Here is a 12968-nt window from a genome sequence, read left to right as displayed (position 1 = left end):
TAGATATAATATAGGCCTTATCTTTATCAACCGTCTAATCAACACCACAGATTTAATCTGATATAAAAAAGAATGGTTAATATTTAAACACTGTTCCCAATGAAGAAAAAGATGAGCATTTCAGTAGTAGGTGACAGCAATATAGATTTACTACAACGCTGTACTATATGTTGGTAATGCTTTCATTTTTCTTTTAATAGTTTATATTCGGGCGGTGAGTTAGCTCAGTGGGCGGTGATTTAGCTCAGTCAGTAGCGCGTCTGCTTCACGATCCAAAGGACCCAGGTTCGATTTTCGGGTCTCACTGAGAATGTTGTGTGTAATCATACCCTCCCGTCTAACAGAGGCAAAACACTGTGTGAAGTGGTCCCTCCTTACATCCATACGGAAGACCAGCTCTTGTAGCAGAATATAGGCTACTCATGTAACATATTCTACTGATCTTCAGTAATAATACAAGCACATGCTAAATTGCACCTATATATACTTTATGTAACTTAATTCACTAATCTTTACGCTCAGTCTTTCACCTTGCTTCATTCCTTCTTTCAGTCGTTGTCCTTTGTTGATTCCGTTCAGTTACCACAGGACAAGTTTGAACAAAAATTTAGTTTCCCATTTGTGTTTGTGTGTTCATTAAGTGTATTTTTTTTTTTCAGGCTGCCATCAACTATCAAGTACCTGCTTCAGATGGCAGATTTCCTGATCATGTTTTCTCTTAAGATGGAAATAACTTATCTTTGAATTCTTTGATCTAATTGTAATTTGTTTAATATTTTATACTCTATCTTTTTCATTAGCTTTTGAATTCACTACAGCGTGTCCCAGAAAAAACGAAACCGGGTTTCCATGCAACTTTTTACTATCGAAATCATACATTTTCTTTATGAGATATACATCAATGAAAAGATAAACTTTTCTTCTTTCATTTGATGTACAACTTAATGTTCATTGTTCATGCATGACTGAGTTAGAACAATGAACAGTGGGGCTGCCAAATTTTCATTTGCACGCGCAAATTATGACTTTAAGTGAATTTTTCAGACTTTTAATGTTACGTTTTTGAAAAACAAAGTTCATTAGCCAAATATTCATATTTTCTTCTTTCATATGAGACCTAACGCGTCAAATATGAAAAACGCATGCTTGAGAAAAATTTGCATGAAAACATGCTTTATTTCTACCGATTCTACTGATAGTCGAAAAACAAGCATTCAGCTCTCCCGACTTAGCATTAGACAATGGGCTCGTCTGCACCATTGAATTCACACAAAACAACCGCAGTTATTTACAGAGAATGCTGTATGAGACGGAAAGCCCTTTGTTGTCATTTATTATAGAATAAGCTATGAGACATAACCAAAATTATTGAAGACTAATATCGTGAGTATGCTCAGGCTGCACGCAGTCCAATGGCTATGGGAAACAACATTACAACAATGATACACATTTTGATGATTTAGTACCTCAAACTTATTTCCCTGTTTTCATTCCTCTCTACATTTTCCCCACGCGTGGTTAGTCCTTCATCACTGACAGGATTTTGAAGTTTTTGAAAGGGGAGGTGAAGTACAAAGAGAGGGTACATCACTTTATTTATCACTGAACTTGCGCTTCTAACATTTCAAAGGTGCAAGTGCAGGGCAGAAAGTCGTCTTTTTTTCGGGAGGGGGGGGGGGGCTCGGAAGGTTTTTTTCGGTCCGTTTCTCCCACCCCACCTTCCCAATCATTCCGCTGATGAACACCAACACCCTTTGCTCTGTAGTTAGCTGCATGGTCAGGCAAGCTCATGATCATGTGCTAATTTAAGACCTTATTCAAAACTGAACAGTCGGTAACAATCTCTTTTACCCCCTCCCTTCATGTTTATGTAAATTCATTGAAGCATGAAGGCCATTGTTATCTGCCAAGTTGGGCATATCGGGAAAGCTAACTGGCTCCTTATTTATTATCTATCCATCTGGGTAAGATGGAAGCATATTTTCAAATTCAGTTTTCTAGAGCAGGCGTTGATCATTTTTGACGCATGGGATATCATATGAAAAGAAAAAAAATGGATAATAAGGCTATGATTTTATTTTTTTGCAAAAGATTGCTGAAAAAGTCTGAAAAACTCATTCAAAGTCGACATTTGCTCGTGCAAATGAAAATTTAGTAGCACTACTGTCTATTGTTCTAACTCAGTCATGCACGAATTTTGAACAATGAGTTGTGCATCAAATGAAAGAAGAGAAGTGTATCTTTCAATCCATGTACAACTCATAAAGCAAATATGTAATTATGATCGCAAAGAATTGCAATGAAACTCGGTTTCGTTTTTTCTGGGACACGCTGTATATGGATCTCTGTTCAAATACATGTACTCTTTGTTTATGTATGATTTTTACTAAATGGGAAATCAAACAAATAAAAACTGAAGCCGTCATTCAAAATTTCACCCAATTTTTTGTGAGATAGAATGTGTCTCATCTTTGATAAAAAATTAATAAGCATGTCTTAATTTCCGAGTACAACAAACTTCTCATATTTTTGGGTCTTTAAACTTATATATACAGATGAATACACACGATTGACACCCCCATGAGATTTTACATCTTAAAAAAAAATCGATGATCTTGAATACGTGTTCGATAACTCAATCTTTCGATACAGCCATAGTTATTGAGTCTTATGCATACACACACCCAATCTTATCTTTTTAAATGAATCTAAACTGCAATAGCATGATTGCAACCTAGTCACTTACGAATATAGCAAATTATCACTGTATCAATTATAACTGTTTATCTTATCTGATAGGAAAGAAATATCATTCTGTTTCGTTTGATTTTATTCTTGCTAATGTCAAATAGGGCTCGAGCTTCTTTTTCAAAGGGGACGTCCATGCTAAAAGGCAGTCAAATGGCATGTTTAATTGCACGGGCCCTTGTGCTGACATGGGGATATGAAGTTGAAGTTTATTTTCCATATTCAACAATGAATATCTCTAGTTTGAAAATACATGAAATATGAATATATTCGCATCTATATTCACATCATAATATATTTGAGTTGAAAACTTGATATGATAATACATGTTCGAGTATAAGTGTAATTACATGATTATGTTGGTCTAAAATAATGTACTAGTAACTACAATAAGCAATGACATCCATTGAGGTCTTCAAGCACCGCCTCTCGTCAGTCATCCTCCATTAAAATATCAAGACATTTGGTTTTTATTTGCACTTTTACTTTGCTCTCCTCTTTTAATTTGTGTGTGTTCACACTGTATTCTGCACTACAATTGTTCCCGTGACCGCGCACGTCACACACCTAGTATGACTACACTCTACTATTAAAAAGAGATAATACTTAAATGGAAGAATATATGAATATATATATATATATAAATATATATACCTATATAAACATAATTTCATATATTCAGCCGTAAAATTGGCGTTATCACCTGAAATCACTTTGGGTACTACACAGCCAACAAATGTGATTTTAGAGATCTATATGATACGGAATGAGTATGTTAAGCTGCACTCCCATATGGGTAACGGCATATCATTCCGTAAAGATGCACCAACAAATGACAAAGAAAACTTTCTGTAATTAGTCTTAATTTTAGGCAAATTTATTTTTTTGTGTGTATTACTTCTAGTATTATATCAATAGGATACAAATGAGAAATGTCTAGAAGCTGAATGAGGCAGATTACCAGTTAAAAGATTATATCATATAAAAGAACAGACACATATTGCAGCTTATGTTATTGAAAAATATTGAGAAACCATAGATTTTGAAATATTGGCATTGATGCTCTCATAATAAAGTTGAAAGAAGTTGCTGTTACTGCTCTCTTTTGGGTAACATACAGACACTTTAAACTTGATTCATAAGTACTCCCCCAAACTTCTACTCCATATTCAAGATGAGGTTGCAGTAGTGTCTTACTATATTACATCAGTATCAAAATACACCTTGGCACATAATTCCTCGGTCAAAATAATACATCAACCCTTTTCATGTTTTTTTTTTTTGTTTACCTTTTCCATTTGAGTTTTCCAATTCAAATGTGAATATGCAGGCCAACAATACAACATCTACTTCTGTAATCACATCATTTGCTATATTGTAATTCCCCTTCGAACTTGACCAATCTATGCCTTCCCCTAGCAATGATATAGTTCGGGTTTTTTTTCAGTTTTGATAAGTTAATCGTCAATTCATTATATAAACCAGTTAACTACCTCACAAAGATTCACACTGACTTGAGACATATCTACTCTGCTGTATTTGAATGGGAAAGTATGAAAAAAATTAGTGTCATCTGCAAAAGTCCAGAATTTAAAGAAATCAGTTGAATCGAGGAAATTATTAATATAGTTAAGAAACAGCGTTGAGCCTAAAACAGATTCCTGAGGAACACCACAAGTAATAACTTGTCTGGGAGACATTTTCCCATCATAACTAAGATATTTATATCTATTACTCAAATAGCCTCGCAGCCACTGGAAAAGTACGCCCCTGACTCCATCATGTTTTGGTTTACTGCACAATGTATCATGATATATAGTATGAAATGCTTTCCGGAAATCAATAAACATAATTTCTGTGTTATTCTACCTTCATCCACGAATTGCGACATCTCATTAACTAAACTAACAGGAGATAATTCTGTACTATTTGTTTTTCTTATGAAAACCATACTGTTCATCATAATATACGTAGAACAAATCATTAGTTTCAAAGAAATTTAGCAACCTTTGATTGGCTTATCTCTTAATATTGGCTGATAATTACAAGAACATCCTTTTCACCTTATTTTCTATGATTAGGCTTAACTTCTGCAATCTCCATAGCATCAGGGAAATTCCTACAATCCAAGACATATTAAAGATATATGACAATGGAAGGGCAATTATGTCTGCGCCGTCTTTTAACAATTGGGCCAGAATATTATCAAAGCCGAATGCTTTTCTCGTGTCTGAATTAACAAAGTGATTTCTAACTACTTACTGTATTACTGATTTTTTTTAAAGCCATATTCCTCTCCTGAAAAGATTTTGTGTTATTTGTATGAATAATCTTCCCAAATAAATCTTGTCCAACATTTACAAAAAAGCTATTAAAAGCTTTACATATTTCCGTCTGAGACATCAGAACCTTTTCACCGCCATCATCTTCTACACGCAACTTCTCCACATACTGGGACTTACATCTATGTCTACCATATAACAATTAATTGATTGAGTTTTAAGTTTGGTTTTTATTCTTCTTTGATTTGACTTTCAAACAGATGACTATAATAATTTCTTGCAGCATTTCTCAGGACAGTTGTAAGAACGTTTCTATAACGCTTCCTTTTGTAACACATTTGTCTTTATATTTAGATACACTCATTTTCTTTAGCAACCCTATGTTTAACTTTGATTGAGTACCTTTGAATTTTCAAATATATAGTTCCCTCGGAAAGAAAGTTTGATGAGTAATTTGTCATGACTTTATGAAAATTGATGTGTTAAGAGTACTGAGAACTAGAAAATGGAACAAATACGCCTATTTTTGTTTATCTCCCACAGGTGGGTCTGGCTGGAATTCAGCTCGCGCGTGGACTTGGTGCGTCGAAAATATTCGGCACAGCCGGCACCGAGAGAGGGCGCCAGATTGTTAAAGAGATGGGAGCAGATGAAGTTTTCGACTATAAGGCTGTTGATTTCAGAAAAGAAATAAAGGTATACATTTTAGTTATTTGACTTCGTTTTATTATATATAACTGCCTTTTCCGCATCAAGTCAAGAAAAAATGATAGATAAATGAAAGAACCTCTATCTTGCAGCTTGACTTTCCGTAATGTTCTCCTTTCCAAATTTAGTATTTTGTAATTTTGATATCTTTCGATATGATATTTTAACAATATTCTCCACGTCTTTAAACCTACAAGAGTAACAATACAAAATTTCCTCGATGACGAGTACTGATGAAAAATGAGATTCATTTCATATAGTAAACAGATAAATCTCATGTAGCATACAGATAATTAAGTTATTTGGTTGATGTGAATTCATTTCCCATGTCCACGAAAGAACCAATTGCATGACACGACAAATCAGTCTTCGACTAGAGTCTCAATTTTGTTTCTCTTGATTGTAAATCACATTGAGGGGAACAAGGGTGAGCAGCAAGATAAATTAAAATTTAGCCTATGTCCAAAGAAAACAGCGTTAAATGTTACCTTGTGAAGAAACTCTGAGATTTAGATGTTTTTTTAACATAACAGAAATATCTCGCGACGGATGCAAGAGCTAAGAATATGTGTATTTTTTCCTTCCAAGATTAATGTAGACGTTATCCGTTTATTTTTGTTTTGTTTTGAATCCTCTCGTTCAAATAAATTCTCAATCGAGGCATGTTTTTACAAAATATTACTCGAAGATTTTGAAAAGTAATTATTTTAAGATCAAGTTTAGATCAATTTCGTATCAGAGGACAAACTAGATTATTTGCAAAGATGTAAAGTTGAGCAGAAGACAAAAGAGGTCTGTATGATGCACGAATTATCGTATTTAACCATTCAATACACCACAATAAGATAAATCATTAGCTTTGCTTTTCACAATTTAATGCAAATGTACAATTGTTAAACTCGAAGACTCCCATAAAGAGTAGCGATTGTATGATGTGGGGTACCCTTTAAAGGTCATTGCAATAGAACTCCATTGTTGCCTTTTGGTCTGTACATAAACTACTTATTCAATACTTTATGAAAATATGCATCATATTCTGCACCCTGTAAGGCCCTACTTCTAAAACAATCCTCTTGATCATCTTAATACATTTTCAATCTTTAACATCATCCTCCTGTAACACTTGAGATGAACAATAGACACAGTTACATCCTTCATTGCTAATTAAAAAGAAAATGTCAGAAACATTTGCATAAAAAAGAACGTGACGCTGTTGTAAGTGCAGGTAATAATAGCAATGAATGGTGATGCACATAAAGATACAGACACTAAAGAGATATTTTCACCGGTAATCTTCAGTTGAGGTTCAGAACTGAGATATAATCAACAAACACGGCAAATAAATTAGATAAATCATAGGACTCAAACAAAGGGGTATTACTGCAAGTCTTGGAGGACCAGAGCAGATGAATTAAAATGAATCAATATGAATAATTGATATGAATCTGATTTAACAGATTCATATGACAGCATAATTTTATGGAAAGAAGTAAATCATTCGAACAATTACGACAGCACAAGGCATGGCCATTACAACTTTTATTACCCACGCCGATGAAAATCGGCAGGGGGTTATGTAAAGGGTTCCGTATGTTTGTTTGTTTGTTTGTTTGTTTGTTTGTTTTTTTTTGTTTTTTTTTTTGTTTGTTTGTTTGTTTGTTTGTATGTTTGTTTGTTTGTTTGTTTGTTTGTTTGTTTGTTTGTGTACAAGATAACAAGAGAACGGGTAAACGGATTTGCACGAAATGTTCAGGGAATGTTTGGATAATGACAGGAAAGAATCGATTAGATTTTGGTGATAATCGGTTGACCCTTGCAAATTCTGTGTGACCTTGAAGTTTTGACCCCATGGTATAGTGACCATTCCGAAAATTTCCCGTTTCTCACTTTGCGATTTTCCGCTACCATACGAAGACATAAACTCCCCAACGATCCGACTTCGCTGCTCAAATGTTCGTAAGAATTCCGAAATTTACGTTTAGGCCTATTTGAGGGACTATGTCCTTCTAGATTTATGAAAGTTCGTTCTCCGTCATCACAAACTGGCCCGTATTTTGATGATTTTTCAAATTAACATTGATTGTTTTTTTCGTTGGAGGAGCATTTTGCTCGGTCGCAGTCACACTGCACGATATGCGTGCTCAATGTCAATGCGTGTGCAAGGCCGCTGAAAATGCATCGCGCTCTACACTGTTGGTGCAAAATTGCACCGGGGACGTTGCGGCGCTCGTTGGTGGCCGAATACTGGTGCAGTAGACATTTGCATTCAACCCTTGCATTGAATAATTCCCGTAGACACTAATCATAATTAATTAGACACTAATTCCCGTAGACACTAATCATAGGGGTAATTGCCTAGGGGGTACGTAAATTTTGTTTTTCTTTTTTGCTTTTGTGGATACCATCAAAGATCGTACACTCATACGACCTTTGATATTTGATGATTTTTCAAATTAACATTGATTGTTTTTTTCGTTGGAGGAGCATTTTGCTCGGTCGCAGTCACACTGCACGATAAGCGTGCTCAATGTCAATGCGTGTGCAAGGCCGCTGAAAATGCATCGCGCTCTACACTGTTGGTGCAAAATTGCACCGGGGACGTTGCGGCGCTCGTTGGTGGCCGAATACTGGTGCAGTAGACATTTGCATTCAACCCTTGCATTGAATAATTCCCGTAGACACTAATCATAGGGGTAATTGCCTAGGGGGTACGTAAATTTTGTTTTTCTTTTTTGCTTTTGTGGATACCATCAAAGATCGTACACTCATACGACCTTTGATATTTGATGATTTTTCAAATTAACATTGATTGTTTTTTTCGTTGGAGGAGCATTTTGCTCGGTCGCAGTCACACTGCACGATATGCGTGCTCAATGTCAATGCGTGTGCAAGGCCGCTGAAAATGCATCGCGCTCTACACTGTTGGTGCAAAATTGCACCGGGGACGTTGCGGCGCTCGTTGGTGGCCGAATACTGGTGCAGTAGACATTTGCATTCAACCCTTGCATTGAATAATTCCCGTAGACACTAATCATAGGGGTAATTGCCTAGGGGGTACGTAAATTTTGTTTTTCTTTTTTGCTTTTGTGGATACCATCAAAGATCGTACACTCATACGACCTTTGATATCATCACACTCTCGGCTTGCTATAATCAAAATATCCCGCAAGAAAACGGCGTATTTCTCGATTTTTAGCGCTTTTTCCGCGACCCGTCGCGTAGACAATACTCTTAAAACTGGACTTAATTCGCGCGCGCTTGGAAAAGTTCCGATTCTGCACTTTTGACGGTGGAATTTGGGATTTTCGATGGATTTTTGGAGGAGACTTAAGGACTTTCCTGTACGTGAATGAGTGTTAATACCGTATGTGTAATTATGTGATTTGCGTGTGATGTGACTGTAGAACCAAAGATCGTACACTTCAGTGTACGATCTTTGGTAGAACTCACTGGCTGGTGATAAAGCACACTGGCAATTAAGTGGCCGAATTCTGGTAGATGACCGAATGCACATTATGTTTACCCCGACTTTGTACTTAGGCGTGGGTCTGCCGCCTTTGACGGCCCCTCTCTAGTTAGAAGTGTATCAATGACACATGCATATGTCTGTTACTTCTCTCTGTTTGGGAATGAATAAAGAACACTACACATCAGGTGATACTGTATCACTGTATAGTTAGAAAACTCGAGGACACGAACTAGAATATGCATAGGCTACATAATGTACAATAGAATACTTTATTATAAGGCATAATTTTATGGAAAGAAGTAAATCATTCGAACAATTACGACAGCACAAGGCATGGCCATTACAACTTTTATTAGAAGTGTATCAATGACACATGCATATGTCTGTTACTTCTCTCTGTTTGGGAATGAATAAAGAACACTACACATCAGGTGATACTGTATCACTGTATAGTTAGAAAACTCGAGGACACGAACTAGAATATGCATAGGCTACATAATGTACAATAGAATACTTTATTATAAGGACGGCCGAAGTAAAATCTCGGTTGTCATCTTTGGAGAACCTTTGCCAAGTAATGCAAATGATTATACTAGTAGCTGCTGGTCGTTCAAAGGACTGTTTTACCTTATTAATTGCATGTATAACATTCCAATAACTGAAAAATCAAGATATTCGGATTTTATTTGGCATTTTCAAAATATCATTTTCTTGAAATTTTTCCACTGGATTTGGGCCTTTCTTTTCCTCAGGTATTCTATGTGTGCGTGTGTATGTAATGTGGTGCGTAATACGTGGTACCATTACATAGGTAGAACTTCAAAATTGTAACATATATAGTTAGCATTGCTATGTGGATCTAGACAATGGATTCTCTCATAAACCCTTCCTAAACGACCTCTCTTAATACTGTTATGATTGTTTGTTGAACTATATATATACAGTACATCCGATATATCATTATAGAAGAATGTCAGTATAGTCAGCAAAATAGTCCCAAACATGTCTGAAAATTTAGTAGGCCTACATGTAGAAAGCCTATGCAAAACACAGCCTTGAAAGTTTGTGGAATATCAGGCAATCCCTTCAAGAGTTTTGAATAGCTAAAGTTATGGTTGATAGTCATCTGCCAACCGATCATGAAGAGAACTCAACAATTTCTTTACAACTTCCAATCACAAGAATAAGTCAGCGCTTCCGGATGACATTGAGGGCAACACACATTAATAAGTGGATATCGAAAGCAATGTGGACCACCCACCCCAATTTAACTTTGTGAAATTCTCCTTTTATATACTTGATATGGTTTGGTGTGACAATGAATCTAAAATTTTACCAAATGTTAACTCATGATATGATTTTGCAGTGACTTTTGTTGGTTTGATATAGTTTACATTTTTGAACTCATACTCAAGCCTTTGAAAGTCTATTCTAATTTTGATTTCGCAAAATGATTTTATTATACCATTTGCCATTCTCTTTTTTTTCATGGCGAAAATACTAACGAAGGAAGACATAGTGTCTGAACTCTGTGCATTTTTAATACCGGTAATGCTCGACACATACAGTTTTTGCAAAGTTTTAACCTGATTCCCTAAATTCTCTGTCAAGACTAAAATTATACACAATATCTCAGAATTTTCTACTGGATATGCCAGAAATCTTATTCGCGGTTGTCACAAGAAAAGAAAAATGTGCGATTCATCACAAAATGAAACAGTGAAACACAGCGTTGAACGTCAGTCAGAAAGAATCACGCATTTTGAGACTGTCATTGATCTTTATCAACGCATAATTTGCCATCCATAATAAATTCTAAAGTATTACTTTAAGTTTCCCTGAGTTGAATGAGCTTTGACAGATTCTGAATACTGCAACGATTTTGTTTATACCCGTTCTTTTACAGAATGCCATCGGTCCAATGGGTGTTAATGTAATCCTTGAAACTAATGTCGACGTTAACTTTGATATGGATCTGGAGCTCATCAGCAAGCATGGTCACATCGTGGTACGTTGTCATGGTTACGAAAAAGTGAAAGTAATTAGTGGTAAAACAGCAGAAGCAAAATCAAATGAATAGTCTCACCTAGAGCATGATTTGAGGAGTTGTTATGGGTCAATTTGAAGTCTGTATTTTGAGTCCCCTGGTTGCAGCGCTAACCCTTGAGCACGGCAGGTTTATCCCCATCGCTTGGGCATTTAGAGAGAAATTACAATCGTCTGTCCCGTGGTTGCTTTCTTAATACTTTCTTAGCATCCACGTAATACATGTCTAAATCGTGATACATATGTAAATAGAAACGAGATAGTGACAATGATTACCACATCCATAATTTCTAACTTGATGTAGTTGCCTATTACGAATAGCTCTGAGATAACTTTGAATAACCATGTCATGTTTCTTTATGGACACTACTTTGGCAATTAATATTATTGATTTGACATTCTCCTTTCCTATGATGCTTTATTTCCCGGACAGATTGTGGGCAAAAGAGGAAAAGCGACTTGTACCCCGCAGGACATGGTCACAAAAGAAAGCACAGTAACCGGAAGTGCTCTCTTCTTTTGTGACACGGTAAAGCTTTCGTAATTTTGCTCATGCCTGGAGGTGCATTTTGTTAAAGGTCTGCGGATTTTAAGTAATGTAATTTCTGCGAACATTCTTGTCTGAAAATATTGGACGACGTTTGTGGCCCAAAGACAAATCTGAACTTCTAGAGAAATCTAACTTGATTCACTTAAAGGGACTATGCAGTACAGATGTATGTTGACTTGTATTGTTTCATGATACCCTGATCACCAGTTTATGTGGCTATAGAAGACTATATGTAAATGTGTGCCATATATTTCATAGTACTTTTTTACCATTTTTTTTTTCAGGTTACTTGTATACGCTGATAATCAGGTGATAATATACAGGAGTAGCAGTTAAGGCTGATTGACGGATGGGAATTACATTATCTAGTCTTAATAACGAGTGAGATAACAAAAAACGGAAAATACTCTTTTTTGCCTTCAGATGCTAGAAAATGGCCATTTTGCCAACTCTATATAATTGGAATCATGGGACTGTTTAACAATTATATAGTAGTTGGGTATATCTCCCAATTCTCAAGGTGAGGTATACGTATTATCATATACATACAAACATAATGTTATACAAAAGTGTCCCAATAGACCATCCTTTACACTTACACAACATACACACAAGACTAGCTGCTACGTAGCTAATGAAATTCCGAGCCTATAACAAAACATGGCTATTAGCCTGGTTATTTGCGTGTGATTTCACTTCATTCCCTTGACAGGAAGCAAGAAGCACCATGCATGAAGTGCTCTATCGGGGTACAGAGGATGGCTGGTTGAAGCCTTACATTGGTGGGACGTTCAAGTTGGATGAAGTCATTGCCAGTCACCAGGACATCGAGAATCGCAAAGGATCAACGGGCAAAACAATACTGCTAGTTGATTGAAATTAGCATCACAGTTTATATGATGGGTAGACGTTTTGTAATGTGCAGTACAAGGTAATTGCAAAATATGTACCATCGCCAAATCCCGGGGTTATCAGTTTTCCTCCACCAATAAGGCTCTCCATAGCACTTGACGTTACGGGAAATTGGTGTCTGCTGCTTCCATTACTCAACTGTAGTAAATGAAGCTTGGAAATAGAGAAATAGAGTTCACTAATAATTGATCGATTCTTGTGTCATATTTAGTTGCAATTAGTTAATGCTGAATGTCTTATACTTTTTGTTTCC

General features: G+C 36.0%; 1 protein-coding gene across 1 annotated transcript in view; it reads left to right on the top strand.

The window, feature by feature from the left end:
* LOC139708183 (quinone oxidoreductase-like) overlaps positions 1-12680 on the top strand; it is a 32632-nt gene extending 19952 nt beyond the window's left edge. Inside the window, exons 5-8 of the mRNA XM_071620158.1 lie at positions 5574-5726; positions 11114-11215; positions 11687-11782; positions 12516-12680. Coding sequence (XP_071476259.1) covers positions 5574-5726; positions 11114-11215; positions 11687-11782; positions 12516-12680 — 516 coding nt within the window. The remainder of the gene's footprint in view (positions 1-5573; positions 5727-11113; positions 11216-11686; positions 11783-12515) is intronic.
* The last annotated feature ends 288 nt before the right edge of the window (positions 12681-12968 follow it).

Source organism: Diadema antillarum, unplaced genomic scaffold (assembly GCF_040938485.1).
Source record: "Diadema antillarum isolate AM-2024a unplaced genomic scaffold, OU_Dant_1.0 seq00001317_RagTag, whole genome shotgun sequence".
In the NCBI taxonomy this organism is placed as follows: Eukaryota; Metazoa; Echinodermata; class Echinoidea; order Diadematoida; family Diadematidae; genus Diadema; species Diadema antillarum.
This window is presented reverse-complemented; position numbering and strand designations above follow the sequence as displayed.